A 20,590-nucleotide genomic window follows, 5' to 3' on the forward strand; every position below is an offset into this window, starting at 1 on the left:
TACAGGCCTGCCTGTCAACTCCTCCCTTGGGCTGCCCTTATTTCCAGCTCCCTACTGGGCATGTGATTTGCAAGAGACAGAAAAATTGACAAATGTGGGTTGTGCTTCTTTCCTTTCAAGGCTGTTCTGTAATCCTACAAAGACAAATATCATTTCCTACCCTGCTTGGCACTTTTTTTTTTTTTTTTTAAATACCTGACAGGTCAGAAGGTTTTCCGAAGATACTACAAGGGAGTCAGTGCTGTGGCTTTGCAATCTAATCCTCTGCCTGCAGTGTCCCCATCCCATATGGGCACCAGTTTACGTCACGACTGCTTCACTTCTGATCCAGCTTCCTGCCTATGACTTGGAAAAGCAGCAGAGGATTGCCTAAGTCCTTGAGCCCCTGCATCCATGTGAGAGATCTGGAGGAAGCTCTTGGCTCTTGGCTTTGGATCAGTTCAGTTCTGGCCATTGCGGCCACTTGGGGAGTGAACCAGTGGATGAATGCCCTCTCTTTTCTTCTCCTTCTTTCTGTAAATCTACATTTCCAACAAAAACAAATAAAACCCACTTGAAACCTTGACTAACTGCCTTGACCCAGGTTCACTCTGAGGTAAGCTAAGACTGGAAAAGGTGTTGAAGTGTATTGAATGTGTAGCCAAGCATCTTTTCATCTGGAGCTTTGATTCGGTCACTTTGGTTTGTGTCCAGGTTGTGTGATCCCCATGGGAAGGACCACACAGGGTAGGTAGGCCATAGTAGTTTGCACAGCTAGGCTAGCTCCTTCAGATCAAAAATCAGGCCTCAAACAGGAAAACGGGCACTTCTGAATAACAACCTCCTCATCCCATCAATTCACAACAGTCAAGAATTAAGTCTACTATTTGCCTAACACAGGCCCAGCTGTAGGCTTCAGTGTCCGTGCATGTCACATCTCTGAGCCCTAGGCCCCAAGGGCACAGCTTGCTGCTGTTCTTGCACACATCCCAGCTCATCTGCTGTCAGCTCCCACACTCGCGCCTCCCATGCAGAGGGCCCAGGCTGGGAAGCAAGAACAGCATCATTTGCAGGCAGCACGGAAAGGCTCATGCACTGCCGACTCACTGCCCCATCACCTCAGCACCCTGCAGGCCTCTCACTCCCCGAGTGAGTTGACTAGGGTACTACGAGCATGTAAACCTCAGTCTTCCGTGGCACAGCAAAAAATGTCCCAGATCAGACCATCCAAGTGTGCACCTTCCTTTGCCCCGTCCTGTCAAGCATGTTGTAAGGGCAGCTCGAGGGGCGTTCAGGTTTTTATTCTGTTGTTTTCTCCAAGGGGATCGTGCTACTGTGCAGACTGATTCAGTGATGCCACAATGGGGGTGGGAATCTGCATTTCCAGTAAGCTCCATGGTGAAACCAATGGCGACAGTGTGAGGTACATACTTTGAGTGGGGACCAACGGAAGGGTATCCCCAAGACCGCTGGCACTGAAAATCCTGCAGTCCACATCCTCAGGAAGCCCTCCTCAGCCCTGAGCCTAACAGGGTGCTCGGTCACTGCCCACCGAACAAATCTCAGGCCACCCTGGAGCAGCAAGGGAGTTCAGAGCAGGCTTTGGACCCATGCTGGACCCTGCTGCTTCATCCCAGAGGACCTACCAAAGGCCAGAGAAGGAGCAAGCCATCATTGCTGGGTTGACCTTGTCCATAACAAGGCTAAAGTTCAGGACAATGCTGGAAGAAGAAGCGACAGGCCCTAAAAATTACTAAACAGAAGAGAAATCGCCAAAATACGAAAGGACTGAATGGCACCACCTCCCTCATGAACAGCTGGAAAGCAGAGGATCTTGCCATGCCTGGCACCTCCCTCTGGGGTCTGTTCCTGCACAGTGCTATTGAACCTCCAGCACCAAAGGCCTTGGTCCCTCTCAAAATTTTTATTTGGGCCCGGTGACATGGCCTAGCAGCTCAAGTCCTCACCTTGAAAGCCCCGGGATCCCATATGGGCGCCGGTTCTAATCCCGGCAGCCCCACTTACCATCCAGCTCCCTGCTTGTGGCCTGGGAAAGCAGTCAAAGATAGCCCAAAGCCTTCGGACTCTGCACCCGTGTGGGAAACCCGGAAGAAGTTCCTGGATCCTGGCTTCCGATCCGCGCAGCACTGGCAGTTGCACTCACTTGGGGAGTGAATCATTGGACGGAAGATCTTTGTCTCTCCTCCCATCTGTATATCTGACTTTCCAATAAAAATCAAATAAATCTTAAAAAAAAAATTTTTATAGGACCGACAGAGTTATAAAGAAGAGACAGAGAGAAAGAACTTCCATCCATTGGTTCACTCACAAGGTCCCAAGGCTTTGGGCCATCCTTGACTGCTTTCCCAGGCTACAAGCAGGGAGCTGGAAGGGAAATGGAACAGCCAGGATATGAGCCAGTGCCCATGTGGGATCCCAATGCTTGCAAAGTGAGGATTTAGCCAATCAAGCCATCGTGTTGGGCTCTAGAGCTGAGATCTTGAGACTGGAAAAGGCCCTCTGCCTGTAGCATCTTCTCTTCCATGCCCCAAATGATCATTTCTATTGGGTCTTTAGTAAAGCAAAAAAATCCCCAGTGGGGCCAGCACTGTGGAGTAACAGATAAAGCCAATGCCTGTGGTATCGGTTTTCTGTACAGGTACCCATTTGAGTCCCAGCTGCTCTACTTCTGGTCTAGGTTTCCTGCTACTGTGCCCAGAAAAAGCAGTGGTGAATGGCCCAACTGCTTAGGGCCCTGCCTCTGGAGATCCAGAGGAAGCGCCTAGCATCAGACCAGCTCAGTTCCGGCTATTGTTGCCACTTGGAGAGTGAACCAGCGGATACAAGTCCGCTCCCCACCCATAACTCTGCCTGTCAAATAAACAAATAAATCTTAACTTTTTCAATTTTTTAAAAAGATTTGTTGTTTGTTGTTGTTGTTTGTTTGTTTGTTTTTGGAAAGGTAGATTTTGCAGAGAGAAGAGACAGAGAAAAAGATCTTCCATCTACTTAGGGTTCACTTCCTAAGTGACCACAATGGCCAGAGCTGTGCCAATCTGAAGCCAGGAACCAGGAGCTTCTTCCTGGTCTCCCACAGGGTGCAGGATCCCAAGGCTTTGGATCGTCCTTGATTGTTTTCTCCGGCCACAAGCAGGGAGCTAGATGAAGAGCAGAGCGGCCGGAACATGAACCGGCACCCATATGGAATCCTGGTGCATGCAAGGTGAAGATTTAGCCCCCTAGGCTATCATAATGGGATCAATAAATAAATCTTAAAAAGAAAGAAAATTAGTGCTTGTTTCGGCAGTACATATACTAAAAAGGAAAAAAATAAGTACCCACTAAAGATTCTCGAGGGAGAAGTAACATTTTAAACTTTCAACAACTTTTACATTCATTAATTGTGCACCTGTAAATGTGATTATTTGTTCCTTTATTCATTCACTTTCCAACACATGCTAGCCACTGGACTTGGTACTACTGATAATACTGTCACCTGCTTCCTGACAACACAGAAAAGACAGGGCCACAAACCACCCACCACAGTGTGACCTATGCTATTCCAAAGGTGTGAACAAGGTATTCTGAGCTTACCAACAGGACAGCAGATTTCTCCATCTGGGGAGAGGAGAGTATGGGAGGGTGGTCGGGGAGAGGAAGAGGCAACTGGGCCCAGGGAAATGCAAGGTTCTTTTAAGCAAGGGTCAGTGGTCAGCATTCCCGTTGGCTTAGGGCTAGTGGAGGCCAAATAATTCAGGAATGGTGTTATATTTTGAACGTTTATCCCCAGAATTGACATGTTGAGAACTTCATCCCCAACATCCCATGTTAGTGGGGTTTGGAGGGGCCTTTGTGAGATTACTGGCATTACATGAGGTCAGGAGGACATTCAATCATGGCTTCCTGAGAAGAGAATGAGACCTGAGCTGCCATGCCTGCTGTGCCTCCCTATGGCATGTCCCAGTCACCTGCTGATCCAACACAGATGCCCCCACCGGATGCTGGAACCCTGATATTGGACTACTCAACTTCCGAAACCAGGTGCCAAATAAACCCCTACCTACTCTTTAGAAGTTTGCTGGCTTCAACTGTTTCATTCTAGCAACAGAAAATGCTAAGACAGGTGTGCATTGGGAGAGGTGGGGGAGGACAGCAGAAGAAATGATGGTGAGAGCTGAGGGCTCCAAAGTTCCCATCATCTCTTCCCCCTCTATCTCTCATTAAGTGCAGGATCTGGGAGTAAGAGAAAGGCGAGGACGGCAGCATGTGGAGGACTGTCACCTGGCTTGCTTCGGGCTTTGGAAGTGGCAGGGCTCCTGGAACAGCAGGCGAGAGGCAATGGAGCAAAAAAGTGGCTACAGAGAGGTGGCCTCCTTTCCCAGCTCTCTTTCTGATGGAGGGACCTCAGCAGGGTGAGAGCCTGGCGCACTTTCCTATTGGCTAGCACTGGGGGGAATGGAACTCCCCCAGAGGAAAGCAAATGGGAAAAAAAAAAAAAAAGAAAGCAAATGGGGACGAGGCCTCTGCCTGCCTAGCTAGAGGGGCACTTCCTAGCGGAACTCCTGGGTCCTCAGGGATCTGAGGCATCAGTTTAGCCCTCTTTTCATTGGAAGAAAAGTCACACTTACTGTTCAAGTCAGTGGGAAAATAAACATTATTCTTCTCACCTTCTTTCTCAAATTCAAAAAGTAACTGTAATTCAGCACATCTTGAATATGACTTGGGCACATTAGAGTTTACCTTCAGTTAGGACAAATGACTGCGCAATAGATGGACAGCGAAGTGAGGCCAAGTCCTCAAAGACCAAGTCCAAGCTGTGTTCCAAATCAGTGCTGAGGCAGAAGGTAAACTCATTTCACACCTGTCATTTGGCTGTCTTCAGGCTGTACAGCATAGGAGAGACTGTATTACTAATTCAGCCTCATTTTTCCGACCTGTAGCTAGGGACTATACCAGGCCCGCAGGTTGTTTGTAAGGAGAAAAGAAATTACTTGCATGAAAGTCCCTCGTACAATGCCAGTTACATAGCAGTTGCTCAATAAGGCATTACTTGATGTTGAAAGTAAAAATGAACTAACCAGTTATTTGACCCAGCTGGGGCAATCCAAGTTGGCACAAGCACTAATGAGCAGGGTGCAGGGAGCCCACAGCCTGGGGAAAAAGAAAGATTACTGGCTATGCAAATGCTGCAGCACCTGCCAGCCTGTGTGCTGAACAGCCTAGGAAGGACACCACTTGCCCAGGGCAAAACAACACAAAAGTTACTCTCTCAGAGTAGTGGGCAGCAGATGGGACACAGATGGGGTCTATGAGTTTCTGGATGTCCTGCAGCAAAGCAATACTCCCTGAAGGACACTAGAAACTTCCCTGTAGGGTAGAGAAGCAACAACAACCAGAGCCCTGAGGCTGGCTCTGATGATCAAACGTCAGCAAGACAGCAAGTGGACCCTCCAAATATTCTTAGACTGATTGACCCTCAGCCAGCAATACCAATCATGATCATAACAGCTGTGCATTCACTGGGTTCTCTCCTTTAATTTTCACACACACACACACACACAAAACCCCTGTGACACTGCTACAAATGTCACAACTATAGAGAAAAGTAAGGTTAGAGAGGTGAAGTCCCTTGCTCAAGGTCATGCAATTATGAAGCTGCTGAGCTAGGCAGCCAGCCCGACTCTGGGGACCCCAGGGGCCAGCTCGTACAGCAGTTGCTCCATGGCTAGTCCACGTGGAAGCCTTCTGTGCCTTCCCCCACTCTTCCCTTGAAGAATGATTGGAAATAATTGGAACTGTCATTGGAAGTAATGAGAAGTGACAGAGGTTGGGCTAGAAGGCGTATTGCTCCAAGTCTGAATGATCCCTACCAACCTAGGCCTAAATTTAAACAATGAAGTCACACAGCAATTTCCCTCTCAGGGATTTTATTTTTTTTTTTCCAGCTCCAGACCAAGAAATAGAAGTAAGAATATGTCAGGGGCTGAGTCGCTGTTCCATGCATGGCTTTCTTTTGAGACTGAGAAGGCCTCTGTGGTTTAAACCCATTTGCTCTGTGCTCTGAGTACCCTACAGGCCCTGGGTGAACAGACCTTGGCCAGTGCAAATTAAAACATCCAATTTATAGATTTACTTCTTCTTCTTTTTAACATCCCCCAAGGGATGCAGAAAGAGAGATAGCTCTGCAGCTGGCAGGTTGTGATGAAGAATAAAGCTGTAACTTTCAACAGGCAAGGACACAGGAGACACAATCCCTCCATGAAACAGCTGGCGGAAGGCCATGGACGCACACTGATTGATCCATCCTTTCTGATGCGGGTGGAGTTGTCCAAGACCCCACCAACTTCACTGGTGCACAGGTGCTGAGCAGGACAGAGGAGTATTAGGCAGTCTTTGCAGACGTGTTCAAGACGCTGTCTCCACGGATAGCAGGTCATTAAGTACTTCCTTCTTGGAATTCTGAGAAACCTGGGTACTTTCCTCCGTGGTCGCCCTGGTGTACATCACTCACTACTTGTTTACAAATACACTTCCCCACCAGGCTGAATTCTTAGATCCTGTGACTTTTGTATTGCTGGTGCCTCAGAGCTCTCCTTACTGCCACCGCTGCAGGAGCGCGAGTGTGTGAGTGAAGCTGGAAGTGTGACAGCTCAGATGTGAGCACCACAGATCTCCAACAGGAGGTCAGTGAGCAACTGCCCCCATCAGCAAGGAACGAGCTCACAGCCGCTGCTCTGCAAGGACCAGGAAGCCAGTTCAGCCATCCCCTGTCCTCTTTTATCATCTCTATCCTCTCTTCCTCCTCCTCTTCTTCCTCCCCTCTCTTCCCAACTGTTGCTTTCACGCCTTCAAACCCCCAGACTCCAAGCACTACCCCTCTGCAGAAAAGCCTCCAATATTCCACGCTGACAGAGGAACAATTCTGAAGCTGTCCATTTTTTCTTCTCCACGTGGGCCAAAGGAAAGAGCGTTCTCCTGCCTTCTTCCTGAACAAAGCCAGCACTCAGCCTTATCACCGCCAGACTTGGGCTGAGGCTATACAGACAGGGATCCAACAGATTGCCGCCAATGAAATAAAGGTTGGACTTCAGCTCTCTGCCGTTTTGCTCTGCACGGTGCCAAAGAAAACAAGCTTTCTCTCTCTCTCTCTCTCTCTCTCTCTCTCTCACTAGACTCCAGGAAGCTCAGATAACCAGAATGTGTGGGTTGGGATAGGGGAGAGTCTGCACTCTTTCTCTAGGAAACAAATGAGAACTACTAGAATCAGGAGTTTAACTAGAAAAAGCAACACTCAATGTGAAGCTATCCTCAGTCTAGAGACTCTTCAACATCCACAGCCTGGGGACTATGTCCTAATAAGAGGGAAGCTCACGCACTCAACCCCAAAAGCAGGGCAAGTCCCTACAATGGTAACTGAGTACCGGCAGAGTCTTCCAGATAATTAGGGAGAATGAATAATCCACGTCTGGAGAATATAGTAACTCCGGCTTTTGAGCAATGATCATTAATGCAAATACACTGTCAGCCATTTGGGTGGTGCGGGGAATGGGGCTTGGTGAGCGTTCCAATAGCATTTTCTACTTCGGGATTTATTATTTGGCACTCTGAAACCAAAGCGCCGTCTCCCCCAGATACCCTCTTCTCAGCAGCACAGGGCCTTGATTGCAGAATAACTGCTAAGGAGAGACAACGTGGTCTCTGGAATCCAAAGTCCTGGGTGGATGTCCAGGCTCAGATGTTGACTGATGGGAGTTGAGAAGCACACGTTATTTCTCTGCACCTCTGTTTATTCATCTGTTCAGTGGAGCAATACTATCATTTACTGTCAAAGAACAACTTGAGGATAATAAGGTGGGTGAGTACATTCCATAAACTGCTCACAACTGCGCCAACATGAGAAATGACACTGTCATAATAATCCTAGCCAAATAACCTCTTCTTGAGAAATGCTAAGTGAGCTACATATACACGATTCATATTTCAAATCCCAACCACAAATCTAAATCCACACAAGGAATCTATTGTGCTATACACTTTTAATGCGTATGGTTTATTAAATGAGTAGGCAAATTATGCCTTAATCTTAAAAAATTTTTTTAAGTTAAAAAAAAATGAGGAAGTGCTTGATGCTTACATATATTTCTAGACAATAGATGCTCTACACCAAAATCATTCCTGGATGTTCCATGGCCGAGGTGGACTGAGGTCCTTTTGTGAGCATTTCCACTGCTAAACTTTCTGGCCAGGGGATCTGGTCATCACCCTGACCCTGAATGGAGTGCTAACGAGTCCACCATGCATTTCGACCAGAGATCGTTGCCTCTCTCACTTTAGTTAGCTGCTGCTTCTGGGTTTATAATTATATATGTTACCAAATGCTACAAGTGGATAATGCTTGAACAAAATCAGGTTAAATAAGGTGATACCCGTATGTTCTTGATCTCAACTACATCTTGACCGAATTCAGAAACTTAGAAAAATGTTAGTGATATAAGGAAACTTAGAGACAGGCTTAGTCTAATACCCTCATTTGACAAAGGCAGAAACTGAAGCTCAGAGTGTTTTCATGTGCCTGGGATAACCCAGCAAAATGATGAAGGACCCGGAATTATTCATGTGTAGTCCTGCTTTTTACACAAGCACACTCAACCTTTAGGGCTTTGGAGTACTGATTCCTTATCTTAAACATAGCAGACACTATACATGACACCGCAGAAGATTCCAGAATTTCCAGTTATGATGGCTAAATTAAACTGTTACGACATCTGCCCTATTTTCAGGCAATTTCTCAACATAAAAACCTATGCCAATTATTCACTGTTGAGCTCATTTAGTTGAAGCATTGGAAGAGCAATTGGGATCTTGATGCTTATTCCATGAGCTGAAGGGAGGAGAGAGCCATTCTCCTGAACATATTCTATCACCCCAGACAAATATCTCTGAAATTTGGTTTATTCTTCATCATAAAACAAAATTAAGTTTAGATTAAGGATTAACTTGAGTTCCAAGGAAGCAGATCCGGAAGCCAGTGAGCACCCAGAAATTATTGGCAAAATTGTGTGTGTGTGCGTGTGTGTGCGTATTTCTTCTTCTAAGAAATGGGTTCATATTTTTTACCAGATTTTCAGAGGTGTTAATGATTCAAAATTATTAGAATCATTAATTTAGTTTCTTAGCTTTTCCCCAGTTCCGATCATCTTCAACTCAACCTTTAAAAAGTCTGTCTAGTTCATTACCATTGGATATGTTCATGAAAGACACTCATGTGTACACTGTCTGGCTGAGCACAAGACAAAAACAGAATGAGACAGGAATGAGCCCACTGGGAACATAGCATTATTATGACCATCACCATCAATGTAGGAAAATGAAGTAAGGATATGGAACTCTACTGAGACCTGTTATTATGCTACAGACCAATGGACTATACATTCAAGTTTTCTCAAACTCATTTTATGGAAAATCAAGCTCTTTCCTCACACTGGCAAAAGTTTCTGTGATGAAATCTATTGTTAATCCAGACCAAACACATTCAATACAACACAGTAAGTTTATGTAACACATTTATAAGACAGTTTCAAAATGTTCAAGGAAAGGGGACTTGGAATAACATAAATGTCCCATAGACTTCGTGAAGTCCCATTGCATTATCAGGTCCATGTCCCTGTAATGTTCCATGTATTTTTACAAAGCCCTGGTGCTGTTTGAGTCAATGGACAAGGCAGCAGAGGAGCAAGTGGAACTGAAAACTGGGATCCTCACCATTGTGCTGTCTCACAGTCAAGCAGCAGGAATTCTCCAAATCTTACACATCTCTTAACCTTACATGCTTCAAAAATTTAATTCTCTTTTAAGAAAAAGTGCATAGGTTCTTAGGAGCTCGCACACTAATGGGAGCATTAGATAACCCTGTGAACCATCACTGCATTACAGGAAGGCTACTGGAATTTCAAGGAAGCAAAGAAAGAGGGGATCCACGTGAAATGGTGAACACGTTTGTAAATTAAGTGGTATTTGGGGTGACACCTAGAGGATGGGGAGTATGATGGCATTTTTGGTGGTGGGCAAAAAAAAGGGGGCAAAAACATAGAATCAGAAAGAATTAGGGCACAGAAAATAATTCATACTTCCTGGAGAGTTATCCAGGAGTGGGGCGAGTTTTGAATTATTACGGCTATAAAACCCTTACTCTGAGAATGAAGGGCTGGTTCCCAATCATAAAAGCTAGGGAGCCTAGTGAAGGTTTTTGGAAGACAGAAAAACAAACGCAGAATTACAGAAACTGAATTCAAGATCCTCCACCCCAACTCCTTTTTGAAGACAAACGACTCGGAAAAACACAGAGAGCCTGCCAGGCTCCTGCATCCAAGCTTTTTACCTTGTACCAGCTGCCTCAAAAGGTCACTCTGGAGGCAGTGTGAAGGGTGAAGAGGGACCGGGCAGGAGACACATTGTGGCAGCTACCACAGAAGACCGGAGGAGGAAGGGAGATGGAATTACTAAGGGCCTGGACAGCAGGCAGGTTGACAGAGATGCCCACGTTCTGCCTTCCACTGAACTCTCAGAGCATTCCTGTTTGTTCACATCACAGAGCCAGGCCAAGCAAGCAAGCAGTCAATGGGCTCATCTTGTTTTAGGCTCTGCACTGCCTCAGTCCCACCAACTTCTCAACCTGTAGAGCAAAGAACAGGATGTCAAATCCCGTGCTTGCCCTGATCAGAAGCTCCACACTGGTAAGAGTGGTTAACTCTGCAGGTCTTCTCCCCAAACCACTTTGCAAAGGCTAAACCATCCCACAGCACCGCCTTCCCTATGCGCTTCTTCAGGTCCATGCAGGGGTGTCAGTTTACCCAGTGCCCTCCCTCACTGCCAGTCTCTTATTTGAACAAATAAATCCACTCAAAGCCAGAATGTCATGAGCCTGAGGATGCCTGACAAAGGCCCAAGATGTGGTGACAGCTTAAGAGGGGGCATGAAGGATGAAAGCCTAGTGCTGTAAAATTCCATCAGCAGTCCTCTTTTCTGCTCCACATTTAGTGTGTAACAATTTTTTTAAAAAGGTAGATTTATTTATTTATTCGAAAGGCAGAGTGACAAAGAGAGGAAGAAACAGTGAGAGAAGGGAGGGGGAGCATCTTTCATTCCCTAACTCACTCCACAAACGTCCCTATTAGCTGGTACTGAACCAGGCTTAAAGCAATGCCAACATGCGGGTCTCCCACATGGGGAGCAGGGACCCCAATGCTTGTGCCACTTTCAGAAACAGAACAACAGACCCATTAACAGGAAGCTGAATAAAAAGTAGAGGAGCTGGGACTCGAACTATCTGTCCGATAGGGGACACAGGCGTGCAAACTGACAGCCTAACCTGCTGCTTGACACTGCCCACCCTGGCGGGTAACAGCTGCACAAAGCCAGATCCAAGAAGTAAACCACAAGTGGGAGCTGCGATGCTGTAGCGGAGTAGCCACCTGACGGGCTTGTTAAACAGCAGACGCACGCTTGCACACAGTAGGCACTCGGTAAGGATGAGTGGCAAATCGCTGACACTTCGCAAACCTTGTCATGCTCAGTGTCTCCTTTCTTCTTAACTAAGAATGTGATCATTACCTGGCTTACAGCCTGCCATACCACATGACTTTACCTGACCATGGGGACCAAAGTTGCTCTTCTCTTCCCACTCTAAACAGGGACCCCGCTGTATCAATCCCACTTCTGCTAACTGCCAACACGAGGCACTGACCTCTTTACATCATGATTTTCTCAACTATAAAATGAGAATAATGACAACTGGTAGCCAACAGCGTTGGTGTGAAGAATAAATGACTTAACAGACGCCACACATGATTAAAGGCATAACAGGGATTTGAAGGAATGCTACTTTTTGACAAGGCAGCCTGGACATTTGATTGCACAGAACACCTGAGTGTCACACTTGGTGTAAGACGCCGGTGAGAGAGATGATGGTGCCACCCAGCTTTGCCAGACGTGCACAGCAACAGCACTGCAGTAACTGGCTGGTATCTGAAAGGGCTTAGCAAATAGCACCTCCCTACTTGTCCTACTGTAAGCAGCTTAGATCAGTCTGCCTTTGGCTCCTCTGATTTGGGTGACCAGCAGCTTGGGGGTGGCCCAGACACGTGTGCTCATGTTCTGGCTGATCTGTAAAGTTTCAGAAAGAAATGAGGCAGACAACGTAAGCCACCTGTTGCCAGGTGTCCTCCCTTCACTGGTCCCTGGTGCTCCTAGACATCAGCCTAGCTCAAACTCCCGGGGGTGCAAGCTGTCAGAGCTAGAAGAGATTTAGGGACCTCCTAGTTTTCCTGTTGCAGGATCTCTGGACAGTGAGGGAGTTGTCCAGGGCCACCGGCTGGCCAGTCCTGAGCCTGCAGTTGCTCTCCAGCGGCCTGGAGGCCCAGGCAGTTCTCGGTCTCCACCCCTGCTCACCGACTCTTGGACCTTCTGAACCAGGCTGACCTTGGCGCCCCCGCTTCCAGGCCCAGCCACTGCATATCAGGCTTGTCCTCAGCTTCTTCTACCTGCCCCACAGCCCCCAGATGCCCAGAGATCACCTCCAGTGAGCCCCTGCACGCCATACATCCCAGACGGTCAGCATTGGGTAGACTTGCCTGCTCCAGGCCAGGGCATCCGCCTTCTGGCCTCTGGCCCTGGATGACACTCCCAGGAGACATTCTGAGGGCACCCTTCTCTGAGCCCCAGCCCTGTTTTCACAGAAGAGCCGCACTTTCTTCAGTTCCCCATTTTCCTGTCCCTTCACACTCCCTTTGCTCAGTCCTCTGTCTAGCTTTTCTGATTCCTATTCCTATTCTCTTGTTCTCTTTCTCCTCTTCTTCTCTCGCCTTCCCAGCCCTTTCTCTCTCCTCCTTCCTTCCTTCTCCGGGGCCACTTGCAGCCAGGGCGCCTCCCAGCCTTGGAGGAGCTCTGCAGCTTTCCCCGTCTCCCCTCTCCTCTCTCCTCCCCTGCCTCCTTCCCCACTCCTTTCCTCCGATTCTTCAGTAACACATCTGTTTCCAATCGGAGCCCTCCGAGGCGCGCCTGTTTGAAACAAAACGCGTGTCCCTTCCCCCTCCCACTCCCCCAGCCAGGAGGAACCTGGCACAAAAATTCCTGGAAAATCTTCACTTATCTGATTTTTTCAGTTCCTCTAGATACTCCAGAAACTAAATCCACCCCCCCCCCCCAGGCCCTTCACATCACACCGTTCTGCGGGTCAAACTCTATCGGGACATCTTCACCCCACCCCCACCCCACCCCAGTCCTGCTCCAGGGCCCAGATGTGAGAGGCATTTTCAAGGGCCTTCTGGGCGGTCCTCGGCGGCCAGAAGCGCTTATTCGCGGCGGGGAGGCGGAGGCCGAGCAAAGGGCTTACCCCACGGGGAGCCCAGGGATCACGGGTCGGAACCGGCGTCCTCCCGGGACGCAGCGCTCTGCTAGCCCCTGGGTCATCCAAACTCCCGCCCTTCCCGAGGCACTCACCTAGCAAGAGGAGGAGGAGGGACATCCCGGTCCCTGGAAGCGGGCACGTCCCCGCTCAGCTACTGCCTGGCTCGCTGGCGACGGGGTGCAGCAGACGCACCTTAGGCGAGCAGGGCGCGGTGCCTTGGGGTGCGCGCGGGGCGGCAGCAGCCATGTGCGGCCGCGGGAGGCGGCCCCGCGCCCAGATCCCCGCGCCCTGCGCTCCGGGGCGCAGAGGGACTTCCAGCGCTCTCCCGAACAGCTCACGCCGGGATGGAAGCCCGCAGCAGGGTCAGGGAGGCACAGCCGAGGCAGAAAGGCGCTACCGCTTCGTGGAACACTTTTCCCTGTTTGGAAAGAAAAAGGAGTGAAGAAAGAGAGAGGGGGGAAAACGCTGAGCTGGAGCCACATGGTTGCCTCCTCCCGCAGCCCCTCCCTCGCTCGCTCGCGCTCCCTCCTCCCTGCAGCGTTGGGGGCTGGCGCGGGGGCCGGGTCCGCCCGCAGGCGGCCAGGCGAGGCCGTTCGGGGCCGGGAGCGAGGCCCGGGCAGGGAGCTGGGGCGGCCTGGGGACGGCTTGGCTACGAGAGACGCCCGCGCGGCGTGGGGCTGACTCGGAGTAGGCGAGAATCGGCTACTTTTCGGGGTGAGGCCCGGTTGCCGCTCCCCGCGGTCCTGGCTTGGTCCTTCACTCGGCACCTCTTTCTCTCTCAAGCTTTCTGCCTCAGTTTCTCTCCCTGCCTTTTTCTTCTAGCACGTCGCGCGCTGCTTTCCTGTCCTTCTACGGTCTCTTGGCTTCGTGCTCCTCTCCCGTGCCCGCGCCCTCGGACTTTGTCGGGGGAAGCGGGCAGTGGAGATACCACACCACGGGCTCGGAGCAGTCCTTTGGCCCTGACGGCCGTCGGGATACCTCGCGGCCGTTCCTCACCAGCTGTCTGTATTGGCTTCTTTTTGCTACCGGATGCGGGCAGACCAGGCAAGGCGCCACCTCAGAAGCTTGGGGTTTCCTAAGAAGCGTCTGAATAAACCTCGGTGCGGGTGACCTCGGTCAACACGCATCAGTTCCCTTGGGGAAGAAAAAGAGGCGGAGGGCGGGGAGTCCCCTCTCGGCCAGGCGAGCGCTTCCCGGCGCGCCACGACCCCTTGGCTGAGGCGCACGGGGACTCCAGCCCGGCTGGGTTAGACCCGTGCTGCCCTTCGGGGCGGTGGAGAGATAGGGGAAGAAAGGGCGGTGACCACCCAGCTCAGGTCGCTGCTTCCTGGAGCTGGTCCCGCACCGTCGGGGCCTCTCTGAACACTCCCCCGTCGCAGTCTCACATGTCCCCCTAGGGCCTCTCCTTGGGCCGCACTGAGGCGGCTGCGCACGGCCGCTCACCTTCGACCTCTCAGCAGCCGGTACCTTTCGGCTGGGGCGAGAGCTCTGAGAACCGGGGCTCCCTGAAGAAGGGATCAGCCCCGCCAAGGCTGGTCGAATGTCCTCTCAACTCTGCCCTGATTTTCCAGCGCTCTCAGTTGGGTCATTCCTTTCCAGCCAGGGAGAAAACCAGCCCCATCTTCGGCGGGAGAACGCTGACGCCTGGGGGAGGGGGGGTGACTTAAAGGCTGGCCACAGCAGAGACTGTCCTTGGAGCTCCAGTACCGCTGCGGAGTTGCTGTTGCCGCACCCCCTCCCCTCCTTCCCTAACTACTTAGCATGCATCCCGCCTGTGCAGATGCTCTGTAAGGTGTCAAGGACACAACGGGAAAAGAACTTAGTAATTGACATTTTTAAAAGCTTTGGAGCTAGTATATCAAGGACACCACCATGGGCCAGGAACCACATTAACTACATGATATTTATCATTTTATTTAATGCTCATGACAAAGCTAAGGCAGAGGCATTTTTTTTTTTGTTTCATTATCAAGATGAAGAAAATTGCAACTTCGGGTTCAAAATCTTGCCTGAGATCACAAAGTACTAAGGCATATCTATACCCGTGCTGGTGTTATTTGTGATTTAAGGTTTAAAAATATTATTCCACGTATAATTATATTAGAATATTATAGATAATATTTTATGTGAGCAAGTACTTGAAAGATTTCTTTCTGAATAATTTTATTTTCCACCTTATATTCCTTGTCTAATATGGGGCATGAGGTCAGCCTTCCATATTCATGGGTTCTGCGATGATGAATTTAATCAATTGTACTTAGAAATGCATATATTGTATATGTCTCTGTGTGTGTGCATATTTAAGAGATAAAGTCAGAGAGAAAAAAGTGTGAGAGAGAGGCCAAGATGTTCAATTAGCTGCTTTACTGCCGAAATGCCCACAGTGACCAGGCCCTGGGTGGGACTGAAAACAGGGATTGGGACTCCATCTGGGCCTCCCTCCAGTACGAATTACAGGAAAGCAAACTCTAAAAGCCATCAGCTGGTACTCCCGCTAGCCCCAGAATGTACGAGCAGAAAGTTGGAATTGGGAACAGAACCAGGGCTCAAACTCAGGGACTCAGAGATGGAATATGGATATGTTCACTGTGTTAACTGTAGGCCAAGCATTATACCCACTGGGAAATATTATTTAACCAGAATTCTGGAGGAGCTGGTGTTGTGGCACAGTGGGTTAAGTTGTTATTTGCAACAGCAGCATCCAATAATGATGTGCCAAATCCAAGTCCATTGTTCCAGATGCGGCTCCCTACTAACATGCTGGGAAGACAATGAAAGATAGCCTAGGTACATGGCCCTGCCACCCATGTGGGAGGCCTGGGTAGAGAGCCCGACTCCTGGCTTCAGCTTAGCTCAGCCCCTGATGTTGTGGCCATTTGGTGAGTGAGCCAATTGATGGAGGATCTCAATCAATCTCCTCTGTGTCTAATTCTATCTCTCACTCTGTCACTGTACCTTCCAAAAAATAATTACACATCTTAAAAAAATACAGAGGGGTTGGTGGGATGGCTCAATTGATTAATCTTCTGCCTGCACACACTGGCATCTCATATGGGCACTGGTTCATGTCCTGAGGGCTGCACTTCCCATCTAGCTGTCTGCTTATGGCTGGGGAAAGCAGTGAGGATGACCCATAGCCTTGGCACTCTGCACCCACGTGGGAGACCTAGAGGAGGCTCCTGGCTCCTGGGTTGCAATCAGATCAGCTCTGCTCATTGCTTTCAATAAGAGACTGAATCAGAAATGGAAGATTTTCTTTCTGTCTCTGTTCCCTCTGTAAATCTATCTTTCCAATAAAAAATAAATAAATCCTTTTTAAAGGTTCCAAAAAATAAAACTTAAATTTGGAGTGTGTTAGTCAAGTGGTTCATTGTAGTTACTGAACCCATGTGAATGAATTGATGTGTAGCTTTGTATTAAGGACTTTAAGTAATTTAGAAATGATTTAAAGTGTCTCGGAGAGTGTGTAGGTTTTAAGCAAATACAAAGTGTTTATATAAGAAGTATGAGCATCCACAGATTTTGGTATCTGAGGAGGACTTGGAACCAATCCCCTCAAATAAGTATACACAACAATAAGGATGTGCTGGGAGTGTAGGCTAGTCTAGCCACTATGACAGTCATTATGGAGAGTGCTCAGAGAACTGAAAATTGATAGGTGTATGACCAAGCTACCCTACTCCTGGGAGTATGTCCCAAGAAGTTTCATCTTTATGCAAGAAAGCAAGATGCAGCCCTATATGTACAGCAGCACAGTCCACAATAACAAAGACATGGACGCAACCTAGATGCCACTGGAAGAGGAATGGATAAAGAAACCGTGGTACATCTACTCCATCAAGTACTACACAACCATTAAAAATGGTTAAATTCTAGCACTTGCAACAAAACGGTCCCAGCTAGAAATCATTATGCTCAGTGAAAAAACCAATCCAAAAAGAACAAGGAGCAGATATCTCTTTGATATCAGGTAACATTCATGCAAAATGTAAAATAAAGTAGGTAAATAAGTATATACATATATTCTCATAGATGAACTGTATAATGAAGACTAGCATACCAAGAAGTGAAGACACGTCACAGCCAGCATCTCTACTACCTAGTAAGTGGAAGACTCCCAGTGAGAAAATTCAGTATACTTTGACAATATATTACTAGGTATTCTATCGTTCCCTATACCTACCACACCATGATGTACTTAAATAGCAGGATGTTAAACTTATGACTGTTACTGAAGGACTATACTAGTGTAAGAAAATAAGGGTAAACAGGAGGAGGGCAAAATGAGGAAGGAGAAAGGGGAGGGCAAGGAGGAAATTCCTTTACCTACAAAAAAGTATCATGGAAAATAATAAAAATCATTTCTACTTTTATAAAAAGTGAAAAAAAAGAAGTTATTAAAATAGGAAAAAGAATGTGCCGAAAAAACTACTCCTTAATTAAAGACAGAAGAGAGAGGAACTATATAAACAAGGTGATGTTTTTGTTGTCATTTCTGTTTCGCAATATTTTAAAATCTTCAGGATAATTGTAGGCCTACATAAAAGCTACAAAAATAGCACAAAAAATCTTGAATTCCCTTCATCCACATTCCCCCTTTTATGTCTCTCCAGAAGAGGCGGTTTTCACACAAACTTTCCAAATCTTGTTGCTTCTCTACCACCCGTGGTGGCCTTTCTCAAGAGCCTGGTAACATCATTGCTGTTTGTTGCTTGTGGGCTGGTGTGCATATGAAAACAGATACGTGTGGAGGTAGGCAAATGTGTGTTTAAAGCCACATTGCTCAAGATGACCGTAACAAGATGCCTTCAGCACTAGGTCACTGGTCACCAGCACAGGAACTGACTGGCCTGAGCTGGGACTGAGCCATCACCAGCCAGTTTTCCCAGGTAGACTCTGGCAGCCAGTAGGTGCTTGTTTCACTCTGGGGAGGGTGTTGGGGGGCTAAGTTGACTCTAGCTAATTCTGAAGCATCTTTTGTGGGCCTGAAAAGCAGAATGGGAAGACCTCCTGGGGGCGGTTTGTGGCTCAGCAACCCACAGCTCATCCACACTGGGCTCTACCCCACAGGGCTGGAAGCCAGAGAGCCAGAGTTACACAGCAGTGCTTGCCCTGAAGGGTCTTCTCAGTGTGGTAGAAGAAGAAATATCAACATGTGAAATGTGTTAACAACGGAATGAGAAAGCTATGTAGTTCCTTGTCAGTGTCAATTATCCAGACAATAAAAATCACTGGGAATCCCAAGAAAGGCAGGCATTACATGGGCTGGGGCAGCAGAAGGCAAAGAACGCTGGATCCCAGACCAAGGAAGACTAGAATGTCGGAGCCTGGATAGCATTTCTGGACAAATACGTGAGGTTTGGGTGCATTCAGGTGGCATTGAATGAGATGATGAGAATTTGGTGTTGGAGTAAAACGTAGAAGGGGAAAATTGGCTTGGAGCAAAACAGCAAAAATATCTGACTGGGAGCTTGTCCTGCTGCTTTTCCAAGTAAAGGAGCTCCCTCTCTGTCTTCCCTCTCTCTCTTCCTCTTCATCTCGGAAAAAAAAAAGTCCCTTGATGAGAACCATATTTTAGGAGGTGTAGCCTGGCAGCCCGGCCTTAAGGACTGGCTAGAGTTGCAGAGTTTTGGCCTCCCTTTCTTACCTGTCAGCTCCTCTCCCTTTCCTGAAATGGGGACAACTGACTTTATCCTAGGGTGTGGTAAAGCGATGGACATGTGCAGCTGCCAAACACTTCCCTCAGGCTCACCACTTTTTACCTCCTTCAACTTCACTACAGGAATTCTGGAGCCACTTTTGGGCAGCATAAGAAGCAAGTGAAGAGAAACCAGAAGCAGAGACACTGGTTAGGATCACCTGCTTCAGGGCCCAGCGAGATAGCGTAGTGGTCAAGGTCTTCACCTTGAATGCGCTGGGATCCCATCTGGGCACCGGTTCTAATCCCAGCAGCTCCACTTCCCATCCAGCTCCCTGCTTGTGGCCTGGGAAAGCAGTTGAGGACAGCCCAAGACCTTGGGACCCTGCACCCTCGTGGGAGACCCGGAAGGAGGTTCCTGGCTCCTGGCTCCATTGCAGCCACTTGGGGAGTGAATCAGAAGATGGAGGTTCTTCCTCTCTGTCTCTCCTCCTCTCTGTACATCTGCCTTGCAAATAAAAATACATAAAAATCTGTAAAAAAAAAAAAAAGGATCACCTGCTTAGAATGGGCAGACAGCAAGGATGTTTGGTATCTATCGTTGGGGGTGGGAGTGAAAGGCAAAAGATACAGACAGGTGATCCAATAGGATATTATTTATGCTAAGATTAACAGCCATCAGGCACTCACCACCCAATATATTGCAGATAGTACAGCATCATAAACAAGCCTGCAATGCTATATTAAAATGTGGAGTCTAAGGATCAGAGAGATTAAACACACTGCACATCATCTCATGGTTTGCAAGTGATTGACATAAGGTATAAAGCCATATTCGAAGCCTTCGTACCTCACGGCCTTTTGATGCTGCTGCTAGGAAATCAACTGGGTTAACTTGTTAGGAATGTGAAAGAAAAGTTCAGTTTTAGACCTGGTAACTTGGAGCGAGTGATAAACTCTGACAATCCACCTGTCCATCCATATCTCTCTATTCTCTTTCAATCCACAATTCAGCAAATCTTTGTTAATCTCTCACTATGACCCAAACAATGGAACATTCATCATGAACAAAGGTCAAGTTGTCTCTGGTCTCTGGAAGTGAATGGTTAGCTAAAAGTGGCGGGGAGGGCAGCAAAAAGCAATCACACATGGAGATGAGAAAATCTCTACTGGGGGCCAAAGCAGGATTCTGGTGTGGATGCCCTGGGAGAAACCCTGAATCTGGGGGCTGGTGCAACAGTTCTACTAGCTAATCCTTCACTTCCAAGCACTGGCATCCCATATGGGCATGGGTTTGTATCCTGGCAGCTCCACTTCAGATCCAGCTTCCTGCTTGTGACCTGGGAGAGCAGTGGAGGACGATCCAAGTCCTTCGGATCCTGTATTTGCATAGGAGACCTGGACTGTCTCTCCTTCTCTTGGTAGATCTGCCTTTCCAATGAAAATAAATGAATCTTTAAAAGAGGGAGAGGGAGAAAGGAATAAGAGAGAAGGAGGGAGGAAAATAGAAAAAAGGAAGGATGGAAGGAAAGGAGAGGAGGGGGAGGAGAGGGAAGAGGAGGAACAGG

General features: G+C 48.2%; 1 protein-coding gene across 1 annotated transcript in view; it reads right to left on the minus strand.

The window, feature by feature from the left end:
* Nucleotides 1-14,316, minus strand: part of CLMP (CXADR like membrane protein) — a 104,750-nt gene extending 90,434 nt beyond the window's left edge. Inside the window, exon 1 of the mRNA XM_058664022.1 lies at nucleotides 13,477-14,316. Coding sequence (XP_058520005.1) covers nucleotides 13,477-13,501 — 25 coding nt within the window. The 5' untranslated portion in view covers nucleotides 13,502-14,316. The remainder of the gene's footprint in view (nucleotides 1-13,476) is intronic.
* Nucleotides 14,317-20,590: the final 6,274 nt, after the last annotated feature.

The sequence above is a fragment of the Ochotona princeps genome, chromosome 4 (assembly GCF_030435755.1).
Source record: "Ochotona princeps isolate mOchPri1 chromosome 4, mOchPri1.hap1, whole genome shotgun sequence".
Lineage (NCBI taxonomy): Eukaryota > Metazoa > Chordata > Mammalia > Lagomorpha > Ochotonidae > Ochotona > Ochotona princeps.